The sequence below is a fragment of the Sciurus carolinensis genome, chromosome 9, assembly GCF_902686445.1.
Source record: "Sciurus carolinensis chromosome 9, mSciCar1.2, whole genome shotgun sequence".
In the NCBI taxonomy this organism is placed as follows: domain Eukaryota; kingdom Metazoa; phylum Chordata; class Mammalia; order Rodentia; family Sciuridae; genus Sciurus; species Sciurus carolinensis.
Window position 1 is genome coordinate 139,613,374 of NC_062221.1, and position 16,915 is coordinate 139,630,288.

The window sequence follows — 16,915 nt, forward strand, 5'->3', positions numbered from 1 at the left end:
GGGTCTCACTACATTGCTCAGGACCTTGCTGAGTTGCTGAGGCTGCTTTGAACTCATGATCCTCCTGCTCCAGCCTCCGGAGCTGCTGGGGTTACGGTGTGCACCACAGTGCCTGAATCCCCACCTGCTTTAGTCAGCTTCTTCATCACTGTGAGCAAAGACCTACAAGAATAATGCAGAGGAGGAAGGTTCGCCGTGGCTCACAGCTTCAGAGGTTCATGGGTGGTCGGCTGACTCCACAGCTTTGGGCTGACCTGAGGCAGCACATCATGGTGTAGTGGGGGAAGGCGGTTCAGGACGGGCAACTAGGGCAGAGAGGGACAGCTCTATGCCCCAGGGACAAAGCATGACCGCGGAGCACACCCGGTGACCCACCTTCCCGGCACACCCTCCTGCCTGCGGCTACCTCCCGGTTGGTCCCCATCAGGGCTCAATGCTCTGACCAGGTTGAGGCTCCCTGGCCCGTCCTGTGGCCTGCGAACCTTGCCGCGTGGTCTCACACGCGAGCTTCTGGGGCGCCTCTCACGTTGCCGTGGCCTTCGAGCGAGGGCTGCTCTGCCCCTACTCCTTTCACCACAGCTTCCCTCTGGACTCAGCTGGCCACGTCCATCCTCCCTGGGAACAAAGGCTTCACCGCCCTTCGCGCTGTGGTTCACATCCTCAGGTGGGGCTGCCAGACGCACCCTGAAGGGGTCTGGCCCTGCAGGGAAGGCCCCAGGTCAGGGGTCCAGCGTGGCCTGGAGATGCCCTGCCGTGAGAGGGCCTGCTTCCTCAGCTACCCCCAAAGCTGAGCCCCAGCCGCCAGAGCCTGAAGAGTGTGGGTCACCGTGAACCTAAACAGCGGGCCTGTGTGCAGAGGTATCGCGCAGTGGCCACCTGGGGCTCATGCCGCCCATGTGCCGTGGGCAGGGCCGGGAGGGCGCCTGTGGAAGGGGCTCATGGCAGGTGCTCAACTACAGTAGCCAGGAGGGGACGGAGTCCATACTTGTGGGTGGCCCTCAGGCCTGGCAGAGTCCAGGGGAGACAGCACTGCCGTGCGCCCTGAGCAGCAGAGCTGAAGCCACGTGGGGGCCGACCTTGGCCAGCCCGGAGTCCCCGCCCTCCCCTGTGCTCCCGTCTCCTCTCCCGACCTCTCCCCACATCCTCCTCCCATCTTCTCCGTCCTCCTTGCTCCTCCTCTTGGACCTGTGGTTTGAACGGCGTCTCCTAGAACTCAGTTCCTCCTGGAACCTCAGAATCTGACCTTTGTAAATAGGGTCTCTGCGGATGTGGTCAAGAGAGGTCGCACCCGATCGGAGTGGCCCTGAGCCTTGGGTGGGTGTCCTCGCAGGAGGAAGTCACCTAGAGGCAGAGGCCGAGGCCGAGCGATGTGGCCACAAGCCGCGGGCCTGGGACCAGCAGGAGCTGGAAGAGGCTGAGGTCCCGCTCTCAGAGCCCCAGAGGGAGCCCGCCCTGCTGACATGCCTTGAAGTCAGATGTGGCCTCCAGGCTGCGGGAGGAGTCTGCTTCTCCAGTGTCCAGGCTGCCGCTGACCCTCACGGGCTCCTGGCTGGGCAGGCACTGTCCTGGGCAGATGTCAACCTGAGGGTGAGCTGCTGGCTATTCCTGCCCAGTGGTCCTCTTGGGTATTTGCTCGTCTGCTCCTGGCTGGTCACTCCTGGTTTAGGGGGAGGGCAAGGCTCCCTGGGTTTGCCAAGAGTCTTCCTGTGTCCTCCTCACCTGTCCCTGAGTGGTTCATTCGGGACACTTGGAAACATGACCCCTACCCACTCCCACCGGGTATAGCAGTGTGGCTTCTGAGAGGGGCTCCTCCGGATGCCCAGAGCTCCCTGCTCCCCCGCTGCTTCGCAGACCCTGGGGCCCAAATCTCTGAGGAGTGGGTCCGAGGACAGCCTGGTCCCCGCCCATGGCAGCCCCACCGGCTGTGACTTGCCCTCCCTCTTCCCGAGCAGCCTGGGATGGCCCTCCAGGGAGAGGGTGGGGCCCTGGCCTTGCTGCTGCTCAGTCCACAGGATGGGAGGGGAGGGACAGTCCAGCTCCCGACTGCCAAGGGGAGGTGGGGACTAGCAGTTGTGGGGCCCACAACACAACACGTGGCAAGAAAACATGGGACGGAGGAGGGAGGGTGGGGGCCTGGCCAGTGCTTGGCTGACCAAGGTCAAGGGCAGGGCCTGGATGGCCGAGCCTCTGGGCCCAGCTCCTTGGGTCTTGATCCCGAGTGGCAACCCCTGGTGCGCATGCTGTGGGGTTGGCTGGTCTGGAGCCAGTGTGGCCCCTGGGCTCCTGTAGGCCCACCCAGCTCCTCGAGGCCGCCTATCCCATGGCAAGGTGACCCAGGAGAAGGGGGCTCTGCTGTGTTGGAGGACGCTGGGCTGCACCCCTACTGCACTCCCAGGGGAGATGGTGGCAGGAGCAGCCCCTCCCCAGGACTTGGTCACACCAGTGGCCACTGAAGACAGGATGGCCTGGAGCAGATTCTTGGTAGCAAAGACCCACCTCCCCTGGGACGTGGGGTCACTCTCCACCATGCCTGGGAGCTGGCCTGGCCTGCCCCCTCACGGAAGCCCCCAGCTGTCACTCCCCGGACGAAGGCAGGACCTTTTAAAGGGAAGAGCCAGCTACCCTAGACTCCGCGAGACACTTCTCCTCAGAACAGCGGCAGTGAGGAGCGCCCTGGTCTTCAGAGACCCAGGCCTGAGCGCTGGGGACTGTTCAGGAGGTGGCCACCCAGGGACCCAGGGATGTGAGGGCTCCCTGCAGGTGTCCACCATGGGGCAGGGCAGCAGGGATTTCTAACCCTTGGGGTTGGCACGGTGCTGTGACCAGAAGCCCACGACAGACCACAGCCCTGGGGCTCCTGGTGCTGGCTGGGCTGTGGGGTGGCTGGGCAGGTACCAGATCCAGCAGAGCAGCGGCTGCCTCATTAGACAGGTCCCCTTTCAACAGGTTGGGCTTGGCGGGAGATGAAGCCCCGGAGGGATCCCAGAGGGGTGCCAACTGCTGCACCCAGACCACCCTAGTGGGCTTGAGTTAGGCAGCGGCAGAGCCTTCTCTGGAGGTGCCAGCGTGGTCAGATGTACCAGGCCACGGTGGCCCGTCCTGGGTGGGGCTCTGGGCCAGGACCCGGCTCCAGGAGCCTCCCTCCCTGAAGGAGGCCTGGTGGCACTCGCAGGGCCAGTCGGGTACTTTCTCTCTCCTGCCCTGGGCTGGACCCCCTTGTCTACCACGGCCCCGCCCCCATGGCTGCTTCTGCACCCCTACTACGTCCTCACAGGGAGGGGGTTTCCAAGGTAGAAGGCGGTGGGGCCCAGCGCTTCCCGAGCTCCGTGCGATGAGGGAGTCTGGGCTCCAGTCGGCGCCAGGTTCACTGCCTGCGCTCGGCCCGTGACCAGGAGCCCCCTCCAGTGCCAGGCGCTGGCTGTGGCGGGCGCGCTCCACCCCCTCCCCTGGGGGCTGGAGGTCTTGCCTGCCTGCCCCATGGCAAGGTGACCCAGGAGAAGGGGGCTGTGCCGTGCTGGAGGACGCTGGGCTGCCCGCCTGCTGCTGCTCCCGCGACGCCGCGTGACCTCGCCACGTCCCCTGGGGGAGAACCACAGCGCAGTGGCGGCCGGGGAGCAGTGACAGGGGCACACGGTGGGCCCTGCCCGGATTAAAGACAGCTGGGCTGAATGTGCCAAGACTCGCCCGCTGAGGAGAGCTGCCCGACACAGCCAGCTGGCAGCTCGTAAGAGCTTAAGTCCAGTCTTGGAGATCAAAACACCAAAAGCCAGCCTGACAACACTCAGACTGAGGAGTGGTCAGTGATGTGAGGTCCCAGGGCAAGGGTCTCACGGTGAGCCTCACGTGGGGTGCTGGGGCCATCCCAGGCATCTGAGGGGCTGCTGGGAGCTGCTTCCTCAGCCCTCGGGAGACAAGAGGAGAGGGAGCGGCTTCAGGGTGGCTGGGCCTGCAGGGACCAGGGAGACAAGACCCGGGTCCCAGTCAGCCAGGAGCCCAGGGTCCAGGAGAACCCAGTGGCACGGGGAGAGCAGCCCCAGCCGGCTGTTGGGTGGAGGCAGAAACACCTGAAGCCAGACTCAGCTCCCAGCCGGCTGCCACCATCCCGTCCCCGGCCCACAAGCCTCTCTAGGGACACCCAGGGTCTCCTGCAGACCAGGCCAGCAGGGCCCCAGGCTAAGGGGGTTCTCAGGAGCCTGGGGGCACAGCTCCCAGGCGTCCCTCCCAGGTCCCTGTGGTCACGGCTCATAGGCGCTGCTCCCCGCTCCCCACAGTTGCCGGCCCTCCACCCGGCAGCTCTGTGCTGCCTTCCCTGGGAGCCAACCCACCGTGCTGAGGACATCAGCACCCTCTTCCTGCAGCACCGGGCAGAAGCCAGGGCCTTGCACAGGCTGGGCGAGCGCTCCGCCACCGAGCTCACCCAGCCCTTTTTATTTTATTTTGAGACAGGGTCTGAGTGGCCCAGGCGGCCTGACACTCGAGATCCCCCTGCCCCCACCCAGGCGATGGGCTCATGGGCATGGCTGCGGCGCCCGGCTACTTTATTCCTCCATCGTGGACACCAGTGCTTCGGGGTGGAGTGTGCGCGGCCCCTCCCCAGGCGCTGCAGTAGGCCTGCACCAGGGTGGCCAAGTGTGAGGTCTCACTCCGCCGAGGTGAGAAGCCCTCACACGCCCCTCAGCACCCAGCGATCACGGATGTGGCACCCAGGCCTGGGCTACGCGGGCAGGCGAGAAGGGAGGGCATTTGCCCACAGCTGGGGGACAGACCTGTCCAGGGAAGCCACACCGCTTCCTGGGATGGTGCACCTGGCTTACCTGGAAGCCAAGCTTACCTGGAAGAGCATACGCGTGCACACAGGCATGCCCTGAGCCCCCTGCTACGTCCATTCTGGAAACCACATGGAGACCACCCTGGAGGCTTGGCCAGGGCTGATGCCTGTCAAGTGGTGGCCTATCAGCCGCAGGAACCTGGCATTTGATGGGAGGCCTTGCACCGTGGAGGTCCTCCGGGGGGGGGTGGAGGGGCCTGCAGAGCTGCCTTCTCTGGGCTCTGAGGGAGTCCGTGCCGGGATGTGAGACCTCCGTGGCTGGCAGGGGACCTGGCCTCCACCGAGCAGTCCCCTGGAGGGCTCTGATGACCTCAGGTGCAGCTCATGTCTGCCACTGCACGTTTTCAGGGCTGGGTTGGGGAGTGGGCGGGGCGGCCTAGCGGCAGGTCCGGGAGGCCTCTGCTTCCAGACAGGGGCCCTGCAGCACACTATCTTTGGGCAAAATTCCACATGAGCCTTTTCAGGAGGATGATGGAGCTTTTGACAAAACCAGCAAGATCCGGTGTTCTTCCCACTGGAGACACTAGAGAAGTGAGGTCCAGCAGGTCTCCCGGGGCTTCCAGCATAGACCACTTCCTGTCCGCACACACGCAGGTGTGCACCACCTGCACGACTACACAGGAGCTCCTGCAGGATGGCAGCCGGTGAGCCCTGGGGCCGGTCTCCTGCACACAGCCTCCGCGGCTCCGGCGATCACAGAGGCCGTCCTGGAAGGCAGTGGGTGGCTGCGTTCTTCCTTCTACTCCAACGTCCTTCCTTCGCTCTCAGAACCCCAGGGCCCCGCGAGGCCCGTGCCTGGTCCTGTTTGGGAGGAGCCTGTGCTGAAGCGCAGGGGCTGTGGGCTCTGGGCGCCCACGTGCCAGTACTGCTGCCCTGCTGTGAAGGACCGCGCTCTGACGGGCAGTGTCTGAGGGTCTCCCCAGGCAGCCTCCTGTGCCCCTCCTGGCCAGGTGGATCCTGTCCTTGCCGACAGCACACAGGGGCAGGTGGCTCACGGTCCCTTTTGTCACCAAGCCTGTCCAAGTCCATTCTCAAGCTGCGTCAGATGTCCACCCAGTGGCATTTCGTGAAAGCCCTGTCCCCGTCCTGGGCAGTGAGTTCCTGTCAAACATGGTCTTGGAGGAAAGAGAAGAGAGGGACATGAGCTCCGGCCCCTCCTTTGCCTCCACACAGTGCTGGGGACAGAAGCCAGGGCCTCTCACTAGATGGGCAGGCCCTCTGCCAGCAGCCACGCCCGGCCTTCCTCCTCATTCTGAAGACAGAGACCGACCTCCTCGGGACTCGGGAAGACAAAGGGCCTGGAAACTGAAGAGGGCTGCCTTCAGGAGGCAGCTAATTCCCCAGGGGGCCCTACTGTTCTAGCAAGTTCTGCTCCAAAAAGACTTGGAGTCGGCTGGCACTGTCTGCAGGGGGCAGGGGCTACAAAACCAGCCATCACACAGCTCACCTGGGAAACAGGTCCCTGGGCCCCACCAAACCAGGTGAGGAGACATGCAGCCACCCCCTCAGGCAGAGCCCCTCATCCGGGTCCCGGCCTGGGGTGGTAGCCAGCAACATCTTGCTCTTCCAAAACTGGGACAGTGATCCTCATCAACTGCTGCTTCTGAGACCACGAGCACACAACCCCAGAGGCCACGGAGCTGCTTGGCAGGCCACTATCCCAGCTCAGGGAGGGGCCGGGGACGCACTTACTCTAGACAGCCCCGGGGTGGGGAGGGGCCCGGGGTCATTGACTGGACTCTGCCTGTGTGCACATTTGGAAGCTTCCATCATGTGACATCAGGAAGAGCACACGAGGGCAGGACCTGGTGCCAAGGGAGCCAACAGGAAATGCCGGGTGCACCTTGGGATCTCCCCGTGTCTCCAAAACCGCCAGGTGCCAAGGCAAACAACTGAGGTTCCGCGCCCGCCTCGCGTTCTCCTCTCTGGGGACAACTCACCTGTGGGCTCCTCCTCTGGCCACACGACCTTCGCACCTGTGGGATGAGTCAGAGAGGTCCAGGTAGCATGGAGGGAGGGGCAGTTGCTCCGAAGACCCAGTGGTCCTGAACTCAGAGCAGCCCCACCCCTCTGCCTGGACATCTCCCCAGGTCCTGCCCTGGACAGGGAGTGGATTCCCAGGTAAGGGGTTCCCAGACCCCCCTGCTTTTGAGGGAAGATGCTCTTTTAGGAGCAAGGGTGTGTCCTGGGCTCGGGGGGGCCCTGCTGCAGCCTGGCTGGACCAGCAGTGGGGTCCTGGGCCATGGAAAGTGCTTCTGGGGGGGCCACGTGCTGGGAACACCTGGAAGCAGGGAAGCCTCCACCCAGGGGGTGCCAGCTACAGGGGGCTCTTCCACGTGGCCGATACCGGGCTCCACCTAACCCCTCTCCTTCCTCTGCCCTCCTGGGTATCCAGGCAGGGCCTCTGCATGGCCACTGGGACCAGCACTGTGGCCCACAGCTTTTGCCGCTCCAGCTCACTCTCAGGATCTGTCCTCATGCTGCACAGGACCAAGATGGCCAGCCTTGCCAGTGACCTGGGCGGCTGCAGTTGGCCTCCTCAGAAATCAACCCCATCCCAATCTCTAAACCTGGAATCCCTCACTGGGAGTGACGCTGGGCGTGACCCTGGGCGTGTGGGCGTCCCAGGCTGCCCTTCTGACGCGGCCCTATCAGGAACACGGCACCCGAGAGACGGCCGGGCTTCTTCTCCACGCCTGGGCAGGGCCCCGATGCTCCCTCCAGGCAACGCTTTCACACGAAACCAACACCTCAGCGTTCCGGAGGTCGGCGGCCGGACCTCGCACACACCTGTGTAGCTGCGACGGAGAAACCGGGTCCTGCACAGCCAGCCTACGGCCACCGCCGTCACCAGCAGGACGGCAAGGGTGCTGAAGACGGCCACCCTTCTCTCCTTGTGGGGAAGCGCTGGGTTGTCCGTCACGGCAACTTCAGGCCCAGTGAAGGTGTCTGTGGAGAGGAAACAAGCCGGGCCTTGAGTCCCGGAGGGGAAGGTCTTTCTCGGCCCTGAGAGGGACGCGCTCGGCGCGAACGCCACCGTGGTCCCGGCGTCAGGCCGCAGCAGCGACGCTGCTCTCACAGACCTGGCACCCTGGCAGCCCAGCCCCGACTCCAGCGCCTGGAGGCTTCTCAAGTGCAGGTGAAATTCACGTGTTCCATGAACCCTTCCAGTGGACGGTTCAGTGCCGTTCAGCGCTTCACAGCGACGGCGTGGGGCGGCAGCCTTCCTGGGAAACCCCTACCCACTGGCCGTCACTCCCGCTTCCCCGGGTCCCATTCCTGGCCGCCTCCACTCTTGTGACTGTGCACCGCCTGTTCTGTGCCCTTTCTGTGAATGGATGACTTCATGAGTGGCCTCTGGCGACTGACTTTGGCTTTGGTCACTTAGGCATGATGTCCTCAGGGTCCACCACACTGTAGCCTGTGTCAGCACCTCATCCTTTTCACAGATAAATAATACTCCCTTGTGTGGATGGCTATGCAGCATCTGGCCCCCAATCTGTGATGGATGCTTCGGGTCCCTGTGGCTCTTGTGAACCGTGCTTGGTGTTCACAGGCACTTGCCTGAGCCCCCACCCTGGGTGGATGTGAAATGGAATAACTGGCCACACTGCAACCCTGCATCTTGCTCCTGGGGGCCTTGCAGGGATGCTGTTCCGCCTTCCCTCGGCAGCGTGAGGCCTGGCCCTCCCGTCATGGCCCTGCAGGGAGTGGTTCTCTGGGTAAGTCAGCAACGCCAGCCCAGGGGGGCTGGTTACAGATGCCAGTGTCTCTAACACCCAGGGACAATGCCCTCCACATAGATCAACCCTGAATGCAACTCAGGGTCATCTAGCAGCTTCTTAATGCTGGCTTAGTGGGGTGCAGTGGCACATGCCTATAATCCCAGGGACTAGGGAGGTTGAAGCAGGAGGATGGCACGTTCAAAGCCAGCTTCAGCAACTTAGTGAGTCCCTCAGCGACTCAGTGAGACCCTGTGTCTAAATAAAATACAAAGAAGGGCTCAGGATGTGGCTCAGTGGTAAAGCACCCCTGGGTTCAATCCCCAGAACTGGAAAAAAAAAAAAAAAAAACTCTCAAAAAACCAAAAAACAAAACACTGTCCTGAGGCCAGGGTCAGGGGTGGGGCTCCGGGTAACCCCACTGTGCAGCTAGGATTGAGCCTGCAAGAACCTTGAGCTCTACCTTCCAGGGCTGCCTGGCTGCCCCGCAGGGAGAACGCTGGCAGGAGGCAGCTGCCAGAGGCGTTCGGTGCTGCCCTCATCCTGGTCCAGGAGGCCCAGACCAAGCGCACAAGTCCTGGGGCTGCAGCCTGATTCCAGGAGGGAGGAGGAGGGAGGGCTCTCAGCCTGCGGGGACCCCGGTGGTCAGGGCCCCGGCGCAGGCCTCTCTGGGCCTCTCTGAGCGGCTTGGATCACCAGCGTCCTGGGTGGACGCCTGCATTTCCACTTTGCCCTGGATCCTGCAGGACCCCTCGCAGGCCCTGTGGGCGGCACCCTTCTCTGGGGCTGGCGGGGCCACGACTCTAGCCTGCAGCCTCTCCACCCCGCCTTCTGCCCCTCACCTGACTGGGAGAGCCTGCACCCGGAGCACAGGAGGACCCAGCCAGCAGCCAGGCCCAGCTGGGTTCCCTGGGTGGGGCTCATTCTTCTCAGGGGCCTCAGGGGCAGAGGGCGTGGGCTGCAAAGGCGTGGCTCCACCCTGGTCAGCTGCTGTCCAGTTCACCTGTTCAGCAGGTGAAGGTGAACCTGGGGGTGTCTGGGGAAGCGCCCTCTGCTCCCGAACGGTGGGACGTCTCCGTGGCAACGCCTCCCCTCCCTCCTTCCTTTCCGCCACCTTTCCCATGCCGCTGCAGAGTCGCCCTATAGGGACCGTCTCCAAGTCCTGCAACCCCGGCTCCTGGGCCTCACCCGTCCGGCTGCTGCCCGTGAGGTTCTGGTGCAGAAGCACATTCTCTATGCAGCAGCCGATGTTCACACTGGACGCCCAAGGGATCCTCAGGACGCTGACCACATCGTACAAGCCTCGCTGGTTCAGGGAGATGGTGTCGTTATGCAGAGCCTTGTCCAGCTGGCTGTTGTCCGTCTTGTTGATCCAGTACACGCTGGGCCTCGGGTAGCCATCCGTGGACACGCAGGTGAAGGTGAGCTCCTGGTCTGCAGAGGGGCCTCTGGGCGTGCTGACGATGGGCATGCTGTAGTTGGCTGCAGGGGAGGGGAGCATGTGGTGAGAGAGGCCGGACCTGCAGCTGACAAGGAGGGTGCAGGTCCGGGGCCGGAATGGGGAAGGCAGCCCACCTGGAGGAGGGGTCAGATCAGGGCTGTGGTCTACGCTGCCGGCACAGGCACCCCCTCAGGACACCTAACTGGGGAGCCACTGAGCCTAGTGGGCAGCAACCTGCACCCAGGGCCAGCTCAGACCCTTACTGGATGTGGTATCTCTCACGAGTGACCCTGCCATGTCCCTGCTGAAGTGTGCCCTGGCCGTGGTCCTCTGTTAGAATTCCCTTACATTCTGCCGGGCGCGGTAGCACACGCCTGTAATCCTAGTCACTTGGGAGGCTGAGACAGGAGGGTTATGAGTTCAAAGCCAGACTCAGCAACATAGTGATGTCCCAAGCAACTCAATGAAACTGTCTCCAAATAAAAAAAAAAATTTAAACTCCCCCCCCCACAAAAAAGTCCTTCAAGTCATTTAGTGTTTTGTAGCACTGTCTCCTAAATCATTTTGAAGAATCAAGCTGGAGCTGAAGAGTTCAAGGCAGTTCAAGGCAAGGTTGGGGGTTCTCTGAAGCCAGGTGGTCTCAGGTTGGGGACCTGTCCTACAAGCTGACCAAGTTTTTACCTGCTTGCCTCACAGGAGAAGAGAAACCCAGTCACCAAGACAGGATTTCCCTGCTGAAGGGAACGGGTGGGCGGGGGGGCCGGGGCTCTGGGAGTGCCTTCTCCAGGACTCGAGGCTGGAGATGCGCGCTCTGTGCTTCGCAGACTTACCCGCCACGTACAGCATGACCACGGCTTCCAGAATCCTCCCTAACTCTGAGGACTTCCTGAACACCAGGCAGTTGAACTTCTGCTCGTCCTGGGGGGTGACGTTGTACAGGTGCAGGGAGAAGTCTCCCCGCTTCATGCTGTCCAGCGACAGGTGGGCCCTGTTCTTGTAGTGGCTGTCCTCGAGGCCTGTGGAGCTGTTCTCTGGGAGGTAGTACGTCACCACCGTGTTTGACTCGCTGACTTGCCAGTAGACATACAGTTCGTTTAAATCAAAACTGTGTATTCCCGGGTAGACGCAGCTGAGTTTGACGTCGCTGCCCACCATGGCTCTGACTTCTTTTTCTTGAATATCTACAAGAATTCAAGGGTGAGCTTGATTTTCCGAGAGTGACTCCCAGCCCGTGAAGTCACCCAGACTTCTGGGTTACAAGGCTTGGACACAGATCCTGACACTTTCAAGCAGAAAAGGAATGTGTTGATGTGCACAGGAGGGCCGGTGCTGTGGCAGCCCAGGGGCTCCGTGCGGCACCCTGGCTCTGCTGTCCATGGCCAGTGCCTGGCTTTGATGGTGCAGAGCGGGCATGTAAAGGCCACCACTGGAAGACGCCAGTGAGGGCTCCTGGGCTGCTCTGCTCTATTTTTGCTACTTCTTGGGAGTCTAGACCCATCAATGAAAATATGAAGGTTTTTAAAATTTGGGCATGTAAAGAAAACATTTCTCACCGTTTTCTCATGTGCTCATGAGAAGAGTTCATGTAATGTGCACAGGGGGTCCTACCATTTGTACAACCACTTAACTTCCCGCAGGAAGAGTAGTGTGTCCTCTGGCTGAGGCTGGATGGTCTGGGGGGCCCCGGGTCTCCGCTGTGGGGTCACATCCCTGCTCCTGGCTCTTACTAAATCTCAGTGGGGCTGACTGGCAAAGAGACCAGGAGGGACAGGAAGCCCCTGGCTCAGAGGAACTGCTTTCTACCTACCCTGAGCATGAAATTAAAGAACTACAGAGTTTGGAAAAGCAGAGCCCTGTCTGCCCTTCTGCCCTGCACACTGACGGAGGCATGCGGGACCAGCTTTCTCAGAAGACCCCTGGGAAGCAGGCAGGCGGTGGAAAGGACACTCCTAAGGCCCTGCCCCAGGCACTCGCAGCTGACAGTGAGGGGTTTGGAAGCTCGCCTCCCGGCTGGATAAAGCACCCTGTGTGAAGCACTGACTCACCAGCTTGCAGGCCACTGAGCAGCAGCAAGAGCAGGCCAGGACTGGAGAAGAAACAACCGAGAAGTCAGGTGAGTTAGCTTCTGCCCCAGGGAGCTTCTGCCCCTGCGTTCCCGCCCGCAGGGGCCCTGGCTCCATCAGAAATGTGGCTTCCCTCCACAGGGCGCTCAGGGAGGCGGCGGGCCACACCTCCCTGCCCTGCGCCTCGCCCCCCTCAACAATGATGACAGGGTCAAGGCTTCTGCCTCGGCGGGCCCGCCTTGCTGGGGACCGACAAGAAGCGAGGAAGGAGGGGAGCCCGGGGCAGAGCTGCCATCCCGGCTCCCACCCGCCCCTGCGCGCGGCCCGCAGCGCCCGCTTCCCCAGTTTGGATCTGCTAACGGGAAGGGGGATCCCAGGTGTGTGGGGAGAGACCGTGTGGCTAAACGGTGGGCACCCGCGGGCCTCTGAGGTGTCGCCGCGCGTCCGATCCTTCCTCCTTCTGGGAAATCAGCGGGGTAGCGGGGAAGGGCGGTGCGCGGGCCGGCGCTGTGGGGTGCGCCCTCCGCCCGCCGGTGCAGCCCCCGCTCTTCCCCTTCCCCGCGGGGCCCGCCCAGCGCGCCCACGCCGCCCGCGCCGCCCCTGCCGCTCACACCCGCCCGCAGGTAACCCGCGCGCTTCCCGCCCGGCCTGCAGGTGAGCCCGCGAGCCCCGTCGGAGCCGCCCGGAGCTGGGGACACGCCGCGCCGCTGCCTTCGGGGCGCTGTCGGCCCCACTGGGTGGGGACACCGCGCCCTGCCCGCGCTCCCTTCCCCGCAGCTCCGGGCGCGGCCGCAGGTGGGCTCACCTCAGCCGCATGGTGGGCGCCGAGTCCTCGGGCCGAGGAGACCAGGCGGGATCTCGGGGCGCGGAGACCTGGGGCCGCAGGGACCCGCTCCAACTGCGTTCCCACGGCGCGTCGGAGGCTCTGAGCGCCCAGCGCGCGGCCGCTGGGTGCAGCCCTGGTCCCGCCCCCGGCCCGGCCTCCCGCCACCGTGACCGCCCCCGGGAGGAGGCGGGGCGCGGCCGAGCGGAAGGTCGCGCTCTGGCTCCGGAGAGTTAAGCTTTACCCAGACCAGTGTGCCCGTCGGCCCAGTGCCAGGCAGGGCCAGGTCCTCCTGCCTGCGGGGACACGGGCCAGGGCTGTCGGTGCCGGAGGGCAGAGAGGCCAGAGGAGGGACTGTTGGGCCATGGGACGCGGAGCAGTCCCCAACGCTGCCCAGATTGATCCCCATCCCTGACCCAGTGTTCCCCCTCTGCCTTCCCTGAGGATGTCATGAACTCCAAGTCCCAGGCTAGGACTAGGCCAGGTCTGAACCAGGTGCCAAAAGTAGGTATCTCCAGGTGGGCAGTAGGTGAACTGCACCCAATGACTGTTTCCGAATGAAGAGGAAGAGGGAGGGAAGGCAGGCCTGGACCTGACACCCCCTATGCACCCAGCTTTGCTCCCTGGCCTTTGTGGGATCTGAGGGCCTTCTGGACAGCATATTTGCATATAAAAGGCTCTGAGAAGCCCACTTCTTGGAAACTGGTTCAGCTTTGCTCCTCCAAAGCCTGTTGGACTTTGCACTTCCATGTGTGACCAGTGTTCTCTGGCACCTGGTCTGGGAAAGAATATGCTGAGTCTTAGGCTTTGGTCCAAGGGCCACTTGCTCCTCCGCCCCCTCCTCTCACACAGTACTGGGCCCTCTTCTCTGCTGACTCCCTCCTCCTTCCTGAGGCCTCCCTCCTCCTTCCTGAGGCTGAGTACAGAGGCACTGCCAGGCTGAGGAGGTGGGAGCCCTGTCCCCTCCCCGCTGAGCCTGCCCCTGGAAGGCTGCAGGTGTGGAGGTCCTGTCCCCTGGGAGCAGCCGAGGGCTGTAGCCTCTCTATTCTGTTTTGCCCCACCCCCAGGCCTGCTGCCCAGGCTGAAGGTGAAGCTGGGGCAGACTTCGAGAAGAAAGCTAGCTGGGAGCCCGTCCTGGGCCATGGTGTGAGGGGGAAGTCCCTGACCCCAATCCCCTTGCAGATTCATTCATTCAACAAAGATTTGATGAGCACCTGGCCCTGACTAGGTCCCCAGAGCATGAATGGAAAAGGCCCTAGTCCCTGCCAGCTGGAAGCTACCGTTCCCATGCGGTTGTGGACAACCACGTGAAGAGGGCCAAAAGGTGAAGGCCAGGTGGTGACGGAGCTCCCGAGGAAATGAGCAGGGACGGTGAGATGTGATCCCCACGTCCTCAGGCTTGGGGTGCAGTGGGCATTCAGAGGCACTCCTTTAGGGAGGGGCCACCTTCCCTTGTGCTGGGAAGGGCAGGGACCAGAGGACCCCTGCCCATGTTTGAGGGTACAGTGAAGGGGTCTGTACTTGGGGTGGCACTGGGGAGCAGAAGTGTCCTAGAGGAAAAGTAAATTTTGTCCCTGGATAGCAGGGTGCCAGCATAAACCAAATCATGGGCCTTGGGATGGGTCCAGTTCCGGGAGCCAGAAAAGGATGTCCAGTGTGGGCTAGGACATGTGGCCAGGGCCTTTTCAGGGGCTCACCTAGCATGGAGAAAGGACATGCTGTTGGTGGCCTCAGTCCCCTCCCCACCACGGCTTGGCTCCAGCTGGCAGAAGAGGGAGTTTGGGGAGAACCAGCCCAGCATCACTGGCCAGGTGAGCACAGTGGTCTGACTGGGCCAGAGTCTGCGGCCGCTACCCTCCCCTTGGTCAGGTGAGTCCCCGAGGCACCCTTGTGGCAAGGTTATCAGGTAATACATGTGTGCAGAGTTGTGTGACTGTCCTAAATTAATGCACACCTTATAGGTACAAGCTTCCAACACAGGACTATGAGATGAATGGAGAAAGAGGAAACCCTTTGGGAGGCTTCCTTCTTGTGACGGGGCTGTCCTTGGCCAGGACTGCAGGTGGGCAAGCTAGCTTGGTGTTGGGATGGGAGACACAGACCCAGGCCATCAGGACTGGAACCAGAGTCACGTTCCCCAGCAAGGTGTGGACTCGTCTGGATGCCCCCACCTGCCCCCATAGCCCAGCTGCACCCGGCCACTTCCCTGCTGTGTCCAGGGAGCAGTATGTCCCGGGCCCAGAGCTCCACTGACGAGGGGCCTGGCAGCAACCTAGCTACAGGTCCTCCTTCACACGGGAAGCACAGTACCCGGGAGTCGGGTGCCCACGTGCCTCCGAGCTCCCAGAGGACGCTGCGAACCTGATTCCTGGCCGGGAAGCTGATCTTTTCTCTGGGCGGTCTGTTCACTTCCTGGGCTGCTGTGACTAATCACCACAGACTTGGAGGCTTACAAACAACAGGGAGATCTTTTTCTCAGAGTCCTGGAGGCCAGAAGTCTGAAGTCATCACTTCATCTGGAAGCTCAAGGGAGAAGCCATCCTAGCCTCCAGCTCCTGGGGTGCCCCTCAGCCGAGCTGCAGCTCTGGAGTCTCTGCCTCTCTGGTCACATGGCTGTCCCCTCTGCATGTGGTCAATAAGCCTGCCTCTGCCTCGCTCTCTGTGATTGCACATGGGGCCCACCCGGGTGACCCAGGAAGCATGCTCTCTCACTTTAATCTGGGGTCCTTCTCTGCCATGAGGGGTAACACCTACAGTTCCAGGGAGTAGATCGTGGTCATCTTTTGGGGGGTCGTTATTCAGCTGACCACAGGGGATCATGAATGGGCCTTTGAGAAGGATTAAAATACCTAGGAGAATCCCCAGGTGGGGACAGTTCTGCGTGCATGTTTGAGAGAGGCGATGCGGAGCGCCCCGGGGCCCTGAGCCCGGCCCATCTGCAGCAGATGGGGAGCAGGCACTGCTTCCCTCTCTGCGGTGCCATCAGTTGCCTTGGTGAAAGCAGCCTGGCTGCCACCAGCCCTGTGCAGGGTTGCCATGCCCCAACTGGGCAGCCATGGTCACAGGCTCATGCCCACTGCTGCGGCCAGCTCTGGGGGTAAACGCGGGCTATAGAGCCCAGGCCACCAGGAGGAGTCTGTTTGCACCTGGCTGAGCAATTCTCTACTTCTCGTGCTGTGTCTTTGTGGCCGTCTAGCCTGGTTCCATCACAGCCCTGCTGAATCAGCCCTGGACGTGATGCCTGTGTTGTCTGCGTTCAGGACTGTCCTCCTGGATGGAAGACGTGCCCTGCCACGTTGATCCAAGGGGTCAGTGACCTGATTGTACTTCAAGGTATTGGGGGATTGTTATTCAGCTGACCATAGGGGATCGTGATTGGGGCCTTTGTGAAGGATTAAAATACCTAGGAGAATCCCCAGGTGGGGACAGTTCCACGTGCATGTTTGAGAGTATTTCTAAGGATCTTCAGCAGGTTCAATTTGAACTCCTTTTCTTCCACAGAGCATTGTACAGACCACTAAAAGTGTCCCCAAGTCCCAATTGTGGTGCCCAGGACAGTTTGTGTCTGTTTGGTTGCTGAGTCTAGACATGGGGATGGGATGGTTCTGGCTAACTGGGAAAAAGTCCTGCGAGATTCATCATGTGAGAGGCTGGATCCAGTTAATGCCTCCTGGTGGGTTAAAATCCTCTGGACTGGGCATTGCCTAGGCCATGGGGACCTGCTTCAGCAAGCAATGCCATCTGGGTTAGGAGACAAAGGGGCACATAATTTGCAGGCGGATCTGGCCTGGGCCAGAGCACCCTTGGCTCAGCTGGCTCCTGCTTTGCCAGTGGGACTGCTGTATACTGTGGAACGGTCTGGGGTGCTTCGGGCAGCCTGGTAGGGTGAGTGGTTTCAACCAACAAGTAAACAGCAGTCACATCTACAGGTGTGCACGGGGCAGGCACCTGGTGACTGTGGCGGAGTCTGCTGTCCCTCGTCCTGCGGAACAAAGGCTTTGCTTATACACAAAACACCAAAATACGGCCAGTGGTCCT

General features: G+C 62.0%; 1 protein-coding gene across 3 annotated transcripts; it reads right to left on the reverse strand.

Moving 5' to 3' along the window:
• Positions 1-277: 277 nt before the first annotated feature.
• Icoslg (inducible T cell costimulator ligand) lies at positions 278-12,989 on the reverse strand. Of its 3 annotated transcripts, none has more exons than XM_047563235.1 (7): positions 12,860-12,989; positions 12,037-12,077; positions 10,822-11,172; positions 9,739-10,032; positions 7,619-7,777; positions 6,769-6,804; positions 278-5,943 (listed from the first exon to the last, which is right to left on the reverse strand). In XM_047563235.1, the coding sequence occupies exons 1-7, from the start codon at positions 12,868-12,870 to the stop codon at positions 5,933-5,935; spliced, it is 903 nt and encodes a 300-aa protein (XP_047419191.1). In that variant the 5' UTR covers positions 12,871-12,989; the 3' UTR covers positions 278-5,932. The 3 variants fall into 3 exon arrangements, with proteins under 3 accessions (XP_047419191.1, XP_047419190.1, XP_047419189.1); XM_047563233.1 differs by lacking the exon at positions 278-5,943 and adding an exon at positions 5,963-6,133; XM_047563234.1 differs by lacking the exons at positions 278-5,943; positions 12,037-12,077 and adding an exon at positions 5,962-6,133 and having other exon boundaries at positions 12,860-12,962.
• Between the last annotated feature and the right edge of the window lie 3,926 nt (positions 12,990-16,915).

Coding starts and splice junctions, on each gene's coding strand:
- Icoslg (XM_047563233.1), bottom strand. Junction 10,033..10,821: donor GGTCATGCTGTACGTGGCGG/GTAAGTCTGCGA, acceptor CCTCCCCTGCAG/CCAACTACAGCATGCCCATC. Junction 6,134..6,768: donor GCCAGAGGAGGAGCCCACAG/GTGAGTTGTCCC, acceptor AGCCCTCTTCAG/TTTCCAGGCCCTTTGTCTTC.